The sequence below is a fragment of the Anser brachyrhynchus genome (genome assembly GCF_964034855.1).
Source record: "Anser brachyrhynchus genome assembly, contig: SCAFFOLD_145, whole genome shotgun sequence".
NCBI lineage: Eukaryota > Metazoa > Chordata > Aves > Anseriformes > Anatidae > Anser > Anser brachyrhynchus.
In genome coordinates, this window is record NW_027663621.1 from 209140 (window position 1) to 227636 (window position 18497).

General features: G+C 50.6%; 1 protein-coding gene across 8 annotated transcripts; it reads left to right on the plus strand.

The window, feature by feature from the left end:
- The first annotated feature begins 167 nt into the window (after nucleotides 1-167).
- On the plus strand, nucleotides 168-17702 carry LOC308187139 (uncharacterized protein). 8 transcript variants are annotated; one of them, XM_080609294.1, is made up of 8 exons: nucleotides 168-762; nucleotides 868-1113; nucleotides 3388-3530; nucleotides 4975-5123; nucleotides 6452-10592; nucleotides 10797-10922; nucleotides 11193-11272; nucleotides 11598-17702. In XM_080609294.1, the coding sequence occupies exons 6-8, from the start codon at nucleotides 10812-10814 to the stop codon at nucleotides 11722-11724; spliced, it is 318 nt and encodes a 105-aa protein (XP_080465420.1). In that variant the 5' UTR covers nucleotides 168-762; nucleotides 868-1113; nucleotides 3388-3530; nucleotides 4975-5123; nucleotides 6452-10592; nucleotides 10797-10811; the 3' UTR covers nucleotides 11725-17702. The 8 variants fall into 8 exon arrangements, 2 of the variants coding, with proteins under 2 accessions (XP_080465420.1, XP_080465419.1); XM_080609293.1 differs by having other exon boundaries at nucleotides 6452-10922; XR_013944474.1 differs by having other exon boundaries at nucleotides 6452-6525; nucleotides 6714-17702.
- The last annotated feature ends 795 nt before the right edge of the window (nucleotides 17703-18497 follow it).

Consider the following 18497-nt stretch of genomic DNA (forward strand, 5'->3'; position numbering starts at 1 on the left):
CAGGGCTAAGAACCAGGGTTTAGAATCAGTGTTTAAGTAAAAACGCTTCCTTGGGGGGCTTCATCTGGTTACAACTTTCCTTAAGGTTTTGATGGTTCGGGGGAAAACCCTGCTTTGTTCTTAGGGGCAACCTGCGCGGCTGCAGAGGCCGTCTAGTATTCCACACCGTTTCCAGCTCCGTCTTGCTGCTTCCATCCCCGATCAGCATCACTTGGAGGAGTTGGCTGCTTTAAGCGCAGCTCTCCGGAGCTAAAGCTCTGCTCTTCGCAAGGCAGGCTCCGTGCAGCGGGGCGTCCCGCATAGCCATGGCATGGCAAAGCAGAGCGGATCCGGCCCACAGCTCTTGGGGCGAGCCCTGCCTCCAAGGGGTGCTTTCAGTGCCCTGGGTCTCCGTGCAGCTGAGCTCAGGATTCTCCGTTGTTTGGATTCAGGTTGTGGTTTTGTTTTGTTTGTTTTGCTTTTCTCTTCCCCTCCTCTTTTCAAGACTACTGAGCTAAGAAGGAAGAAGTCCTTGGGGTGGCTTCTCTTTGCAAACAGGCACTGGAGGCTGCGTAAAGATCTCGACTTTGCTTTTGCAGTGTACCCGAGAAGTGGTTGTCAAAGCCTGCAAGGACTTGAGCTGCCTGTGGCACTTGAAGGAAGGCGATACAAAGTTAGGCAGAGAAAACAGCTGGCCCGCTTTCATTGTGGGAACAGGAATGAGGAAGTTAAACGTCAAATTTTCCCTGAAGTGAAAGCAGAATCCTTATTATGAAATGGGTTGTAAGTTTTTGTTTCTTTGTTTTGGTTTCTTTCTTTGTGCTTTTCCCCTCGTTGCAGAACTTTCCCATGCTTCGAGGCACAGAGCCATTCTTGTTTCATTTGTAGGACTGCCAGGCTTTGCCGAAGCACTCAAATTGCGGAGACGTGTGGAAGTGCCCTAGACGACAGAGATGATGATCCTGCACCTAGCTGCGTGTTCAAGTCCTGATGTCTCTTCCCTTACTTTCTGATGCACAAAGACTTGGCAGTAGCAGCTTTTGCAGTTTCCCCGATATCAGCAAGCTGTTTATCTCCAGTTATTCAGCATATTTCCTCCATCTAGGTTAAGAAGCATGCAGCAGAAAGTCTAAGGTAAACTGGAATCTGATGGCTTTATCTTCTCCCAGATCTCCAGTCCCAAGGAGTCCCGTGGCAGACCGTAAGCGGCTGCTGTCCCTGTGGAGGCTGTGCCTCTCTAGCTTTGCAACCCCGGTGTAATTCCTCAGGCCAAACGAGGTGGTTTTATTGTGACCTGTACTTGACACCTGTGTGCTCCAGAGTTCCCTTTTGGTTTGGGCAAAGTGGAAAGTGGCCCTTTTCCGTGCTGAGCCTTCCTAAGTCACCTGTGTAGGGACTCGGCACCAGAGCTCCCAGCCTCGTAGCCTAAACACACTTATCTGTTTGGCTGGCACTTGAGCATCCGCTTACTTCCTTAGAGACACCCAACAGCTAACTTTTCAGAAGCAATTGTTGATCGCTTCTCATAGTAGCAGGAAAGTAAGTTTCAAAATACAAAATAGTTCACAGAATAGTTCACGGAATTCCTTCCTCCAGTTTCCTTGTTGTTCTGCTTTAGCCACTTGCTTCTACTGGATTTCACTTCTTGAGTGCATTTTTTCAACCTTGTACGGTTGATATGGGCTAGTTCTCCTGCTCTGCTGGCAGCTTGCTGCAGTTAACGTAGTGCTTCTCAGTGTCTGCTGTCTCGGTGAGTTGGGATGCCTTTGTAGGAGTGGAGGATGGTCAGAGTTAGCAATGTCCATTGTTCCTGCTTTGGCTGTGCCCTCGTTTGAGACAAGGTGAAGATAAAAGAAGAGCCGATAAAGAATAACACAAGTCCATGGCACTGTGCTTGTTGGAGAGATGTCAACGAACAAATGCATAACTATATGTACAAAGATTTCCCGAGTTACTGCACTTTTTTTCCCCCTACCATCAATACTGGCATTCCCTAAGGGTTTGTTCTTCTTTCAGTCTGGAGTTTAGCTTTCCTCAGATAAGCTCGGGGCCACTTTCAAGAATCACATCGGAGCTGGTTTCTTTCTCCGTTCCCCTCGTACTTTGTGGACTGGAGTCGCACTCCATTTGTGTCAGGGAATGGCGTTTTGTCTGGGGGCTTCCTTCCAGAACTGGGCTGCGTGTGCGGGGCTGCCCAGGCAGCCCACCCTGCGCACCGCCTGAACTGTCCCGGTCCCCGCGGGCCTTTGGCCAGAGCTCAAACCGAAGCAGTCAGAGCTGACCGATGTGCTCGGGTCAGCTGGCAGCTCCTTGCGTTGCATTTCAGCCTGGGGAGCATGGTGTGCAAATAAATGCATTTGAAAATCCTAAGAGGCAGTAAAGTTTTATTAAGTTTAGGCGACGACCGCTGTCATATAAAACAATAAGTTGTAAGGCTTTCTATTCTGATTTCTTTCTTAAGCCTCCCAGAGGAAAAACATCACTGTGACAGACCAGGCTGGCTCTCGTCACGCTTTAGATCTTGTTACATCTCTGCTGGATCTGGGAAACAAAAAATGTCTTCAAGAGTTGTTTCAGGTGCTTGGATTCAAACACGTGCTAGGGCAAGCATCTCATGAGGCCCCTTTCCATCAGCACGGAGAACAGGAGGAAGAAAGGTGCTCTTCCACATGCCCTTGCCAGTGGCCTCTTCTAACAGTCTTCTTCATGCCTTTGCCATTATCTTGAGCAAGCACTAACTAAGCTCTTAGTAAAGTGGGTGCCAAGGAGTAGAAGAATCTTGTCTATTTTCTGACTTTAGACCAAAATTTAGTTTGATATACTCTCAATGAAACTTCATTTTTTAAGCAGAACGAGCGCCCCCCAGGTTTTCACAACTTCCCTCCTGTAGTAAAAATGATAGTAGTCATCCTTGTAGGAGCAGCGATATGACGAAGGTCAACAGCAATAAGAAAGGTTCTAAGCTTTGATATAATGACCCTTGCTCTTTTCTGGAGAGAGCTCCTAATAAACATATTTGGCAAGGTATGGAGATATGGAGATTTTAATTCTAGGATGTATAATGTCAAGCTTGACTGTTCCTCTGACCAATTGAAATTTAAGTGTTTTTTTGTTTGTTTGTTTTTTTCATGAAACACTAAGTTTTTGTGAAAGGTTTTGCTTATCCAAAGAATATATTTTTATCCACGAGAAAACGGTTAGTTTTAAAAGCTGGGTTTTTTCTTTCTTTTTTTTCTCTTCTGTGTTTTTCTTGGGCACAGCAGTGGTTCCATGGTTCAGTGGTTCTACCTGCCATTAGTTGCCCCACTACCAAATCACGAGAGCTAACTAAACCTGCGCGAGGCAGAATTTCTTTATCTGAATCTACGTGGTTCACATAAATAAATCCATATTTCCTTCTTTTCATAGGATTATTCTTCTGGCAGTATTGAATGTTTCAATGGACACTGTTTAAGATCAATGAGAAAAAGCATCCTGCCACATTCAGACTCTAGCTTTGAGGAAAGTATGACAATATTGAGTGAAAATGTCACTAGAGGACACTTTTCAAGGTATTGTATTTCTCTAGGTTCAGTCTCCGTTCAATGTATAGATTGAAAAGCAAGAGTGAAAGCACGTCCAGTGAGTCGTGTCTTGATAAACCTCCAGCTAAAAGCAGCACTGGTTACTGAAGAGGATGGCACTTGGTCACTCCATCTATTTCATTTGGCCCCAGAACCTTCTTAACTCGTCAGCTCGTTCACTCATCAGTGACTTTTCTGTGAAGAGAGGTAGGTGCAAATAGGAGGCTATTTTATGAATTCCTTGAAGGCTTGGGGAGAGAGCAGTGTGAATTCCAGCTTGTTCGTAGGCACAAAGGAATCTGTTCCTTACCTCAGGTTTGTCTATTACGTGGATTTTCTGAAGTCTGCAGGACACAAAATAATTGAAAATTGCTCTTGCAGATAGGAGGGAATACTACAGTGTTACAGTATGCGTAAGTTAACGAGTAATTCAGTGAGGAGATGCACAGAGCCACTGATGTTTGGAAGCTTTCACTGAAGTTGAGCAGTTTGACTTGAAACCAAAGTGCAATGCTAAGTTAACAGGCACGCTTGGTGCGGTGAGGCCACTTGCTGATGGCTGGAAAAATCCCTTAGTTGCAGGTAGTGTCCTAGCAGCTGTGGGCCAAAGGGGGACAAGGGGCCTGAAATACAGCATTTCACATGCTGTAATTCAAATTCTCATTGTGCAAAGTAAATTGTTATTTAGTAAGCTCAAACTTAGTTTTATAGTTGGCAATCAGCAAATTAAATCTTAGCTGTGATGCTACTACCACAGTGGTGTAGCTCTTACCTTCCCCTTGTGCTCTTGGCTATTTTAATGAGAGTGCAAGCAACAAACCTGTGCCAAAGGATGCTGTATGGTAAACAGTGGGCAGAGTTTTTTTCTGAAAAGCAATGGGTTGGGGTTATCTGGTATTTGGGTATCTCTCTTGAAACGGTTCTTATCTCCTTGAGCTGTTAGATCATAATGCAGGAAATGAAAGTGCTGCATGCTTAAACAGGGTAATAAAACATATACACCTTAGGAAGAGACTTACAATGTAATAGTTTCTTTGAACAGTTAGAGTTTTACATAAACGGACTGAAAACACCTTGGAGAAAGGTGTTGATTGTTTTCGCTTTTCCAAAAAAGAAGTAACTGAGGTAAACTTCCCTCCTGCGTGGAACAAAAGTTGCACATTTGTTTTTGCCAGACTAGCTTTCAGTCTATGAAAACGTTTCTCTACAGGTCACGCTTTTAAGTGGATAGTTTAAATGTGCAGAACGATAAATAAGAGGAATGCAGTGGTCATGACAAGGACTTCTAATTTGGTATTTAAAGAAAAATCAGTGCGCTTCAGGGCGTCTTTTTTTTTTTATTTGTTTGTTTACATTTTACAAGAGCAACGGTGAAATCAAGATAATCCCATCTTTACTGTCTCAAAATATTTTATATGTTTCTGCATTTCAGTCACCAGAACGCTGAGGACCAGAGCTGACGCAAAAGCTGCAAGGCGAGCCCATGGAGCAAATGGGAATTTGGAGCCGAAGCTGCAGACTTCGACGAAGTCGTTACCTTACTACAAATCCATCCCTTCTGTTTGACAAACTTATAACAAAGTAAGTCGTCTTTTCTTGCAAACCTACTAAAATGATCCTTCTTAGCAAGCCTTTGTGCTATGGCACGATATTGGCCTCTTTATTGTGACAACAGAGAGGTATTGTCACTCCTGGCATTGAGAGTTCAGTATATTCGGGTGTAGGCTGAGACTTCCTTACGTGCCCCCGTGTATGCGATGCGTTGCTACTGGTAACTACTGGCCACCAGTGACCATTACTGGTCAGGTATCACAGGCTTTTGGAATGTTTGGTCCGAGCATTCCACTGCTTAGCAGTTTTCCTAGCTGGTAAGCGTAGGTGGTGCTCTCTTCATTGCTCTACTGACGGTCACCTCTTTCCTTGGCCTACACTGGTAGCTCATTGCCAAGCTGTTTAACCTGACTTTTTTGGAATTGGGTAGTCATGGCTCGTTAAGTCTGCCTGGACTGAGAGGGTGTGGGAGAGGATGAGCTTGGAAGGTGCTTCATGTCTAAAGAATTTGGGCCCAATTGGTTTAATTTGCCGCTGAGGTTGTAGTTGTGGGACTGCCGTTTGATGAGAGATCTTCATCCTGAGCATCTTTTATATATGGGCCTAGTGGGTTTCTGGGTTGTCTTCTGAACCAAAACGATTACTTTACCTGTGACTTTCATTAGATTTAACTTTCCCCACGCAGCAGTTTTCTTAGTATCAGAAGTGCCTTCATTTTCAATGAACTTTTTGTTCCATACTTACAAAAGGGAATGTAACGTTTGCTTAAGAAACTGAGGACGGTTTGATACAGTCAAAGCAAAGTAGTCCTAGCGATTCCGCGTTTCTGTCTGTGGTTTATTTCTGTTTCTGAAGCCACAATTGTTTTCTGCTTCAGAATTCCCTTTCCTTTTGTTTCATTGTTTTCTACAACATGAAACTTAGATTACTATTAAGAGAAGAGCAAACAGCCTTTCCTCGGTTAACAAAAAATGACTTAATGCTACTGTGCAGAGCAACTTAAGTAGTATTAAAAGCTGACATAAATTCTTTCTAATGTCTTACTATGTTATTCAGAATTCTTATTTTCCTCCTGCATTTAAATATATGTATTTTTTAATGTGCTCAGTAAGAGGGAAAACAAACCTGAAAACAGTGTATGTTTGCAAATCCTCAAACGTTTGTTCTTAAATCTCCCTCAAAAATAAAGATTTGACCTAATTTTTTGGTAGCGTCTAAAATCTTGGCTAAGTATCAATGACTTTTGCTTTGTGTGTACTATATTAAAATGTCCTATTGATGATGTGTAGTATTTTAATTTTTTTCATCCATGCCTAACTTTGCTCTTCTATGTCAACTTTTTAATCTTCGTACTGCAGAAGTTGTGTTGCCAAAAATGGATGAAATGGAGAAGGTCCATAGATGCCAAATCTTGAATTTGGAAGATGTTGAGGTGCGCAGCAACCCAGAAGCAAATACTCCTTTATTTTGCCATTTTTGTTTAAGTAGAGTATTTCACCTAGGGAAGTAATGTAGTTGTAATTTTAATTGAACTGAAATGGCTTCCTTCCAAAGAATAGTGTGGTCTAAAGTAACATACAGTCTTGCTCTCTAATTCTAACTTCATGTCTTGTTGTCCAGATATCTTTTAAGAGTGGAGGAAGTATCTTCTGCAGAAGACGTGAGATAACAGGGAGATGCTGGAATGCATGTCTTCTATTCCAGTTTCTGAATTGCCTTCTGCTTTTTGAATGGACACTGTTTACAAACAGCTGTTTTGGACTTGGGTTTTTACTCCAAATCTTACTAAAAGCTCTGACTGGGGGACTGAATATGCCAAAAGACTGGTGCTTTCCATCACCTTGACAGTTTAAGCTGTTTATCTTTTTATCCTTAGCTCCTAAATCATATTTCTCATCCTGCTCAGGAACACATTTCCTTGGAAAGCTTAATAAAAGTTAGTGCATAGCTGCCTGTGTTTGTCACTCACTCAAATTTTCATTCCTGTTAACATGTTTTTTTTCTTGATAGCTCACAAAGAATCTCCAGTATCATTGGTGAGCAATTGGCTGACAGGCAGGGCTCAAAGGGTTATGGTAAATGGGGCCACATCAGGCTGGCAGACGGTCACCAGTGGGGTCCCCCAAGGCTCCATTTTAGGGCCAGTCCTCTTCATTGCTTTTATAAACGATTTGGATGTAGGACTAGAAGGTGTTTTGAGCAAATTTGCCAATGACATTAAACTCGGAGGAGTTGTGGACTCTGTTGAGGGTGGAAAGGCCTTGCAGAGAGATCTGGACAGATTGGAGAGCTGGGCGATCACCAACCGCATGAAGTTTAACAAGAGCAAGTGCCGGGTCCTGCACCTGGGACGGGGCAACCCTGGCTATACGTACAGACTGGGCGACAAAACAGTGGAGAGCAGCCCCGCAGAGAGGGATCTGGGGGTTGTGGTTGATAGCAAGTTGAATATGAGCCAGCAGTGCGCCCTGGCAGCCAGGAGGGCCAACCGCATCCTGGGGTGCATCAAGCACGGCATCTCTAGTCGGTCGAGGAAAGTGATTGTCCCGCTCTACTCTGCGCTGGTGCGGCCTCACCTCGAGTACTGTGTGCAGTTCTGGGCACCACAGTGAAAAAACGACGTAAAACTGTTGGAGTGTCCAGAGAAGGGCTACAAAGATGGTGAATGGCCTAGAAGGGAAGACGTATGAGGAGCAGGTGAGGTCACTTGGCCTGTTCAGCCTGGAAAAGAGGAGGCTGAGGGGAGACCTCATCATGGCCTGCAGCTTCCTCACAAGGGGGAGTGGAGAGGCAGGCGCCGATCTGTTCTCCTTAATCACCAACGATAGGACCCGCAGGAATGGTGTCAAGCTGAGGCTGGGGAGGTTTAGGCTAGACACCAGGAAGAGGTTCTTCACTGAGAGGGTGGTTGCGCACTGGAACAGGCTCCTCAGGGGAGTAGTCACTGCACCAAGCCTGTCTGAATTTAAGAAGTGTTTGGACTGTGCACTTAGTCACATGGTCTGATTTTTTGGGTAGACTTGTGTGGTGCCAGGAGTTGGACTCGATGATCCTTATGGGTCCCTTCCAACTTGGCATATTCTATGATTCTATGATTCTAAAAGGCTGGCAGAATGCTTGAAAAAGGTGTGGCATCACCCTGGCAATTCCAAAGAGACAAAAAACACTGCAATGTGCTGGAGCTTGGCCTGTGCTCACTGGGTCACAGTCAATGCCACTGCAACGCCTGTGACAGACCCTGCGGCAACTCCAACCCCTGTTACAGTCCCTGTGCCATACAACACAATTCTGAAAACAAACACAGGAAACCCAACATAAAAAAAAATCAACCTTTTGATCGGCAACTATTAAACTGATCTAATGCTTGTAAGAAATTCCTTTTAACACACTCAACCTTTCAGGCTCCGCATTGGGTGCCAGAAAGGACTGTTGTGGTTTAACTTGGCAGGAAGCTCAGCACCACACAGCCGTTCGCTCACCCTCCTCCCAACCCTGTGGAATGGGGAAGAGAATCGGGAAAAGAAAGAAACAAAGAGGAAAAAACAAAACTTGTGGGTTGAAATAAAAACAGTGTAGTAGGCCAAAAAGGGAAGGAATAATGATGATGATGATGATGATGATGATAGTGAAGAAGAAAATGATAAGAATAAGAATAATCAAATGTACAAAGCACTGCTCTAGAAGCCTGCCCTTATCCTCCCACACTCCCTGCCACTCATAACTATCCTGCCTCAGGACAGATCTCTGGATGGCATTCTTAAGCAGTTGTTTAATTTTAAACGAAACACAAAGTGCATTCAGGAGACATAAGAATAAGAACACGCTGGTCTGAACATCCCAAGGATTGTCAAAGTTTTGAAGAGCCATCGTAACTAGCTCTTCAAGTAGAAGGGAAAGTGAAGGAGAAAGGCAGAGTGAAGAGGGAGGAAAAGTATTCCTCCCTTATACCCCCTCCCAGCCCCCCCATTGGCTCCTTGAGGAGAAAAGGTAAAAGTGTAATTATTAATAGTTTCTGAGATATGGTTTTGTAAGTATGGTGTTACTGTAAAAGTCAGTCAAAGAAACTCTCTAGTAATCAGTTTGGAATTTTAGAAACCAGGCATTCTGTAATTGCGGCGCCAGATGCACAGGGGATCACTCCACCCAGTGTGCGTGCTGACTTTTTCAAGCTACGAGGGTTATATACAATAAAAACATGCATATTCATCAGCTTGCTAAGAAATAGTTAACATATCCATACTATTTCCCATAACTCATTAAAATTTGAAAATGTCTCTGGCGCATGCACATTTGTTTCCACTGGTGGTGTTTTGGGGGTCTCTGGTGGTCATCGGTAGTCTTCCTCACTGTGTTCTGACACACGGAAAAGAAACTTTACAACTCAAGGAGAGTTATAAAGCAGGTATGTTTATTGCAGCGCTGGGTGCAAGGGGGATCGTTCCACCTAGCTTGTGCACCAAGGCTTACTACCAGGGTGCTTATACTGATAGGATATATACATATTCATTTCAGTTCCCCCGTAAGTCTCTTGCATATTCATTAGGTATCGGAAGAATCATTAACATAGGTTCCCGCCCCTATTTGCATGTGCGCTGGAGTCCTCGGGTGGTCGTCCAGCGTACTCTGTTGGTCTTTTGATGAAGGCCAGAAGTCTTCCTTGCTGCTAAACTTTAGTTACCGGGGCAGCTGGTAAATCGCGCAGAGATCAGCTGTCAAGCTGATCTTAAGCTGGTCTAAAACAGAAAATTAAGTCTATCCTAGCTGAAACCAAGACAACCTGGCTGGAAATGGCTGTGCAAACTACGCAAACAGGCAGGAGCTGGTGGATGCAGGAGTCAGGAAGCCACAGGTGACAGTGGCTGCGCAGTGATCTTGAGCCCTTCCTGGCCATTCTGTCTGCACTGTTGTTGCTCTTGCTGTGCCCCAGCAGTGCTGCCCCACCGAGTGGGGGCGTGAGGTCACAGAGAGGCCCTTTGTGACACAGGCCGGTGTCACCTGGCAATAGCTGGTGCTGGCACAGTGGCCCCGCACTGTCCGTCAGGACAGCGAGGGGACAGGGCAGGAGCGAGTGGGACTGGCGAGGAGCCCCCGAGTGCAGCCCACGTCTTTCCCCACTGCCCGTGGCAGTCCCGAGCCTGCCCCCTCCTGACCCTCACCCCTCATCACTCAATGGAGCAGAGACCCCCAAGCCGCCCCAGGGTGGCCTGGGAAGAGGATGAGAGCTCCCAGGAGAGCAGCTCTCTAATGGAGCCCATCGAGGTGTGCGAGGTGGAGCCGCTGCAGCCTGGTGAGCGAGGGTCTGCGCTGGGGTGGGCAGGGCTGGGGCCAGCCGCGCCCCCTGCTTGAAGCCAGGGCCCCCTTCCCTTGCTTCATCCTTAAGCCCCTCTCTACAGCAATGCTTGCTCTCCTTCTGTCTTAGACGCTATCTGGCTACCTGTGTATGAAGAGGAAGAGGAAGCTGTGGTCTTCATCGAGGCCTACGTCAGAAACCTGGAAAGGGTAAGAGCAGCCCTTTCCATGGCGGCTGTGCCTGCATGTCCTGGCCGTGCCCCGGCTCTGCTGCCAGGCTGCTGGAGGGCTGCTGGCTGGGCAGAGCTGCTGCCCTCCAGGCGTCCCGCACAGCTCCGCACCCCGCAATGCTGCGGTCCTGCTGGCTGTGGCTCCCCCCCTCACGCTCCCTCTTGGTATCTCTGTGGCTGCCAGGATGAGGTGCAGAAGATGAAGTTCCTGAGGAACATCGTCACTGTGTGCACAACTGCCCAACAGAAGGGCTTGTTAGAGGGCCTGGACATCTTCTGCAGCAGAAATAAGCTGGCACAGAACATCCAGGTGAGGGGACGTCTGGCGGGCTGGGGAAGGGAGCGAGGCTCCCTGGGCATTGGGCAGGGGTGACTGGGGGCCAAATGCATGGACGCCAAGCTGCTCCCAGTGAGATTGTGGATGCTGCTGGGACCTCAGTGTTGGAAGGTGCAGGGGACACTCTGGGTGCCGGTGCTGGGCTGGGGCCACCAGGGCTCCTCTGGTCCTGCCCAGCAGTGCTGGCTCTGCTGGTGCTGAGTATCAGCGGCTGCCAGGTCCTATCCCGGTTGTGCTCTGCAGGTGCTGCTGGAGGACGAGCCCAAGGACAAGCTGTTCACAGCGGTGCGGCAGCAAGCCATGCTTGCTGTCTCTGCCTTGAGGTACGTGCCCTGTCCTTGGCTCAGCTGGCATATCCCTAGGGCATGGTCCTGGCAGATCTGACCCTGGCAAGGAGGCATTCACCATCCAGGCAGGGCCTCTGCTCTCCCCTGCTCGGGGCTTGTCCAGAGGACAAAGGGAGCACTGAAGCTTTCTGCTGGGAGGTGTCAGGACCGTCCTCTGGCCCAGGCCAGCCTCATGGAGAAGGACACTGATCCCAGCAGGGCTCCCCAGCCCTCCCTTCGAGTTCTGCCTATGGGAGGTCTGTGTCCACCTCCCTTTGTCATGGAGGCACTGCTGCCAGCACCAGTGTCTCTCTCTTTGCAGCACAGTGGAGATGGCGGTGGAGGATGAAATGACGTTTCTGTTACTTGCATCCTTCAAGAGCATCTTCTTCCTTCCTCCGGAAGAGGAACTCAACATTCGCCTCTACAGTATGGTATGTGCTGTGTGAGCAACAGGAGCGCCCATATCTCTTTGAGCTACCTCCTGGCTTGCCTGTATTTACAGATGACTGAAGATCCTTGCTGGGCAGGGTCTCAGCCTTGCTTCACCCCATCACGTCCCTCTCACCCTTTGCATCTGCCTGGCTGTATCCAATGCTTGAGGCCTGGTCTGCACACAGCACCTTTTCTGCCCTGAGGCCTCCCGTGGGCAGCGCACAGAGCTGCAGCTGTCCTTCCTTGGCAGTAAGGGATGTGGTGGTTTTGCCCTGCAGGACATCTGAGTTCCACCACAACTGCTCTCTCACTTTCCCTCCCCAAAGGGAAAGGTGGAGAAAATATGATGGAAAGGGCTCAAGGGTTGAGCTAAGGACAGGGAGATCCCTCAACAACTATCATCAAGGGCAAAACAGGCTCAGAGCAGGGAGATTAGTAACATTTATTACCTATTTCTAACAAGCTAGAGCAGTGAGTAACTCAAAAAAAAAAAAGGAAACACCTTCCCCCATCCACCCTATTTGACGTCCTCCCCTCCAGGGGAACGGGGGAATGGGGGTTGCAGTCAGTCTATAACACTTTGTCTCCACCGCTCCTTCACGGTCCCTCTCTGCCCCTGCTCCGGTGTGGGGTCCCTCCCATGGGATGCCGTCCTTCACAAAGTGATCCTGTGTGGGCTTCCCACAGGCAGCAGCTCTTCAAAAACTGCTCCAGTATGGGTCCGTACCATGGGGTCCATCTGTCAGGAGCAAACTGTTCCAACATATGTCTCCCATAGGTAGCAGATGCCCCCACATCAACTGCTCCTGCGTGGGCTCCTCTCCACAGGCTGCAGCTCCGGCCCAGGGCCTGCTCCTGCGGGGGCTCTCCATGGGCCGCAGCCTCCTCCAGGCCACATCCACCTGCTCCACCGGGGGCTCCTCCACGGGCTGCAGCGTGGAGATCTGCTCCGTGTGGGACCCGTGGGCTGCAGGGGGACAGCCTGCTCCACCAGGGGCCTCTCCCCAGGCCGCAGGGGAACTTCAGTTCTTGCACCTGGAGCACCTCCTGCCCTCCTGCTGCACTGACCTTGGTGTCTGCAGGGCCGCTTCTCACTCCTTGCTCTCCCAGCTGCTGTTGTGCAGCTATATGTATATATATATATATATATTTAATCCACCCTGTCTTAAGAATGCTCTCACAGAGGCATTTCAACATTGCTTATTAGCCTGGCTCTGGGCAGCGAGGGGGTCCCCTTGGAGCTGGTTGAAACAGGCCCTTATCTAACAAGGGGCTGCTTCTGAATTCTACTCACAGAGGCCCACCCTGCAGCCCCCCAAAACCTTGCTATGTAAACCCAGTACAAGGGGGAGTTCAGCACAGTCTCATAGAGCTTTGAAGGACCACTGAAAGCCTGCCACCACAACAATTTGTCCTTCTTGCAGACCCTGAAAAGTATGGACAACATGCTGCAGATGTTGCTGATCAGCCCTCCTGCCTCCAGCTTCGAGGAGAATTTGCATAAGATCTTGCAGGTTTGTCATTTTCACAGTGTGGGCTTCACAGTGGCTGTTCCTCACCCTAGAGGGAGGTGACATATAATAGTGGAGAGTGCCCCCTGTGCCGTGCACAGAGACCATAGTGCCTGCCGGGAGTGTGCCCAGCACGCTCAGGGGAGCCAGGGGCTGCCCACCAAGCTCTTCTAGGGCCCCAGTGTCCCCTGGCTGCTGTCAACGTCCCTTGCCCTCCACAGGTCCTTCCTGTGTCACAGCACAGCTTCCCCCCAGCACTTCTGGGCCTCCTCTGCCCCCAGAGCTCTCCTTGCAGCAAAGCAGTGGCAGAATTTGAGCCCTGTCCTTGTGCACCGCACTGGCAGCATCTGGAGCTGCCATCGCCCTGCTTCCCTGGTGCCCCGTGCTTTCCTTGCCAGGTGTGAATGGGGCAGAGTTCTCCTGGGACCTGCCCGTCCTGCACAGGAGCCCAGCCCCGAAACTCTGTTCTGGCCTCCTGGAGGACATATCACTGTGGCACTGCATAAACCCAGGCCATTTCTGCCTGTTGTGGTTTAACCCAGCCGGCAGCCCAGCACCACATAGCAGTTCACTCACCCTCCCCACGCCTTCTTTGGGATGAGGGAGAGAATCAGAAAAAATGAAGCCTGCGGGTTGAGATAAAGCCAGTTTATCAGGACAGAAAAGAAAGGAAGATAATAATAATAATGATTATAGTACTACTAATAATACACAATGCAATTGCTCACCACCTGCTGACCGATGCCCAGCCTATCCCCGAGCACCCGGTCCCCCCAGCCCAGCCAGCCCCCCCATATAATTGTTCAGCATGACATCAGATGGCATGGAATCCCCCTTTGGCCAGTTTGGGTCAGCTGTCCTGGGTCTGTCTCCTCCCAGCTCCCGCTGCACCCCCAGCCTGCTCGCTGGCAGGACAGAGCGAGAAGCTGAAAAGTCCTTGGCTTGGTGTAAGCACTGCTCTGCGACAATTAAAACATCAGTGTGTTACCAACATTATTCTCACCCTAACTGCAAAACACAGCACCACACCAGCTACCAGGAGGAAAATTAACTCTATCCCAGCTGAAACCAGGACATTGCTCCAAAAGCCAGCCTTCATGGAGAGGGGACAGGGAACTGTGTTCTGGGGGCGGGAATGGGAAGGAGCTAGGGCTTCCCTGGGATGGCATCTGCCTACTTGCCTGGCTACAGGGTTGGCCTTGGGATTTGTGTGAAGGGACCCCATGGCTCAGTGACCCACTGAGGGCTTTGCTCCAGCTCTGGGAATCCCTAATGAACATCGTGACTCCAGCTAGGAGTTCAGCAGTGCTGCTTCTGCTGGAGCAGTTGTCAGCTCCCAGAGCAGACCAGCAGCTTTGCTTCCTGCAGGTGCTGCTACGCTTTGCGAACTCTCAGAACAAACTTGCAAAGGAGAGAGCCATGGAAAGGATCTGGAGGCTGACTGGTTTCATTTTTAGCTGTTCTGATCAGGAGGTAAGGACGCAGGCACCCTCCAGCCAGGCCATCTCCCCTTCCCTGTGTTCCAGAGCAGCCTGCAGCTCAGGGGTGCCTGCGAGGCAAAGCTGGGCACAGGTGGGGGCTGTCAGCACAGCTCTGCCCTGAAGGGAGGGTCTTTCTTCCTCCTTTCCCCTGATCTTCCCTCCCCAGGCGCTGCTCTCTGACTCAATGTGTCATGTCTTCCTTCCTTCCTTCCTTCCTTCCGTAGCCATTTGGAAAATACCTCCAGCCTCCTCAGAGGACAGCCATCGTCCTCAGGACACTTGAGACCATGAGAGACTGCTGCATCGATAACAAGAAGAACCAGTGGGCCAAGTTCATGGTGGAAGTGGCCGTGAGAGACTCTGCCTCTTGGCTGATGGAAGTAAGCAGCCCGTGGCTGGATTGCCCTGCCCCTGAGCCCTTTCAAGCCTTGCTCACATCCTGCCTCGCACACCCAGCAGCAATTTCAGCGGCAGCTGGGCAACTGGCTGCAGTCCAGTGGCAGCTACATTCTCTTCTGTGTCCCCTCCAGGTGCAAAAGATTCTGAGATTCCTCCATGAAAACCTAAAAAAGAGCAACAGCACATCTTTACTCCGGCAGAGCTTCTTCTTAGTACTGAAGGCACTGACTAACCAGTTTCCCAGGGAAGCTCTCAGAAGTGTGCTGACCAGCCTTCCGTCACTTGACAGGTACCAGCCCCAACAGTTCCCTAAGCACGGGGTGGGTCAGGGCCAGGGCTGCAGGATAGCCTGGGACCTGCGGGGCTTGTCTGGGTCACAGCTCTGCGGGCGGGGCAGCCCTGCCAACAGAGTGTTCTGGGCTTGCAGCACTACGCTGGACATCTGGAAGGCGATGCTTTCCCTTCCAATGACTTCAGGGAAGATCTTGCAAGAGCTACAGAACGTTCTCCAGGACGAACGGGTGTGCTGGTCTTTGCACGTCCAGACAGAGCACACCAGCCTTCTTAACCTGGCTGTGAGTAACCAGAGGACACACCTTGCTCCTCTTCAGGGCTGTGTGCTCTCCTCCAGGAAAGAGGCACAGGCCTTTCCCCGCCCCATCTTCCCCAAACTGTCACTTCTTCCAGGACTCATAGACACAGCCCCTTAGGGCCAGCACCAGCCCCCCTACATCAACCGTATGGGGTCCCTGTGCACGAAGACGAAGCCTACCCCTTTATACGCAGTGCTCACTTTTCGCCATCTTCGGCACCCCCCTACCTTGCCCTTCAGACTGGAAACCTGTGGCAGTGGCAGGGCCAGGGGTATTGTCACAGCAACGGCTGGGGCTGGGGCGGAGCCATGGTCTTTGCACAGTCTGGGCAGGCTGTGAGACCGGGCACAAGTAGCACCTGTAGCCACCTGCTTCCAGTGCCTGCTTTGTGCCAGTTCATGCTGGTCTGTTGCTCCTCAGAGGCATGGCAGCAAGAGGCTGCGGACAGCCAGAGGGCAGGAGGAGCAGGCAAAGAAAAGGTGCTGCGTGGTGCCACGCACAGGGCACAGAAGGGCCCTGTTTTCTTCTGCAGGCACAGCTGCCCCAGGACGGGCACCTGGACGGGCACCAGGGTTTGTGTCCCCTGCATCCTGCCCTGAGCTGCCAGGGGAGCCAGGAGCTGCAGGGTGACGGGCATGCTGCAGGCTCTGCCCATCTCTCACGGCTGTGTTCATTTCAGATGATGTGTCCAACTGAACGTGTACTAGCGGATTTATGTGACACAGAAAAGCTCCTGCTGCTTCTGAGTCTTGACAACCTGCCGATTCTCTGGCTGGTGCTCAGAGCCCTCGTCATGTTGTCAGAGAGATCTGAGATGGTGAGTCGCACTTTGCCAAGCAAAGCCCTGTTGGCAGCCTGGTGCTGGGACAGGAGGCACCGCCATGGCTTGTCATTAGCTGGGAGTCAGGAGGTGGGGTGATGGTGGTGGTGGGGCCTGGTGTCTGCCTGTGGAGGATCCCAGGAGCTTTCCAGATGGCTTCCCTGGGGGACATTTGCAAAAGGGGCGACTCGGTGGGGGAAACGGAGCCCTTGCTCTCATCACCTCCCTTCCCCGTGCCCTGCTCTCCCAGCTACTTAATCACCACACTCATGGCCATTGCCTGACGGAAGGTTGTTGGTGAGATTCCCATGGCAGCTGCCAGGAAGCGAGCAGGATGATGGTGCTCTGTAACCAGAGCATCTTGGCTAAGGTGGCCATTTTCTTCACTAAAAGCAATGGTGTCTTTCTGTACAGGTGAGGGTAGTGCAGCTCCTGCTGCCAGAAGTCATGGAGACTCTGCAGTATGACAACACACACATCACTGAGAAGGCCCTGACTGTCTTTGAAAACGTGATCGGTCATCTGGAGAAGAGGGAGGCCAGCCCCATCGCTCTGGCACTGGCTGAGAGACTCCTGCCTCTTTTTAACAACGTAAGGCTGCTGTGGGTGACTGAGCCCTGCAGACGGGCACTCCGCAATGGCGTTGCCCTTCAGCCCAGGCCTGTGGGCAGCACTCGGGCAGGGCCTTCTTCTCTCTCTGCTCCTCTGGGCACTTGTGGGCTGTCTTCTGGGCTCTGCAGTCCAACAGGGCTTCTCCCTGTCAGGTTGACAACTCAGCACAGTCAAAAGTTCCCTGTGCTGAGGCAGAAAGGCAGAAGCTGAGGAGACAGAGTGTGCCCCAGAAGCCTTATCGAAGGCCAGCCATATATCCTCCTCAGCCCTTTCCCTGGGTGAGCTGTACTTTGACATGGCTGGTGCAGCTAGTAGTAAAAGTGGGCTGGCTTGGAGCACACTCTACGGTACAGGCACCCCGTGCAGGAAACCTGTTAGTTTGCCTTGTGTGGGCCTCCAGCTCCTTTGTTCGCAATACAAGGCTTCACCCTTCACATCAGCCACCCTACGGCCCTTGCTCCCCATGGGCAGGGGAGGCTGGCAGTTGCTGAAATCCTCCTTTTGTCCTCCTTAGCAGGTGTCCAGTGAGGTGCGGGAGCGCTCCATGCTCCTCTTCAAAGACCTGATGGAGTCTGTGGTGTGGTGGAAAAAAGGAGCAATGAAAACGACCGTGCGCAGGGCCCTTATTCCACTGTTGTTCCGGATGAGTGACGAGACTCAGAGCGTGGCCAAGGTACAGATTTCACACCTGGCCGTTGATGTGGGCACTGGGTGTGCTGACACCAGAGGGGTATTCTGGGCATGGGGGGGGGCAGGGCAGCAGGCAATCAGACACTTTAGAGATGTGTGTGCGGTGCCACCTCCCTGCCTCTGCTTCTCCACAGGCCTCTGCAGTAGTCCTACTTGCCTGTGCAAAGTTCCTGAAGTGGAAACAGCTTGAGCAGCTGACTCAGACTGAGGACATCTGGAGGATTTGGGAGTACTTGGTAAGGAGAACCGCCCAGCCCCAACCCCAGATGGACAAGCCTGCCCGACATGCCCAGGCTGCTGCAGCCCAGAGCCCACCACTTGCAGCTGCATTGTGGCTCCCTTCCCTCCAGCACAGAGCCCCGGGGGGGCTCTTCTGCAGGCCCCTTGACCCTCCCCTCCCCCGATGCTGGAGGAGACCCTAGCCCATCTGGGCCTTGGCAGCGGGACAGAAGGGTCTCCTAACTCTCTCCAAACCTCGGCCCCACAGAGCTCCTGGCTGGGAGCTGGGGATGGCCTGGGGGAAAGGGGGAGGGGGGTGCTGGCAGGAGGGACTGGTCCGGCTGGCTGGGGAGGGTATGTGAGCCCCGCGCCCTTGTGCTTTCTCCAGCTCAAGCGGAAGATCAGCAGGGTGGAAGGATGCCTGCCATACCTGGAGGATGCTCAGGCCAACTTGCGACAGGA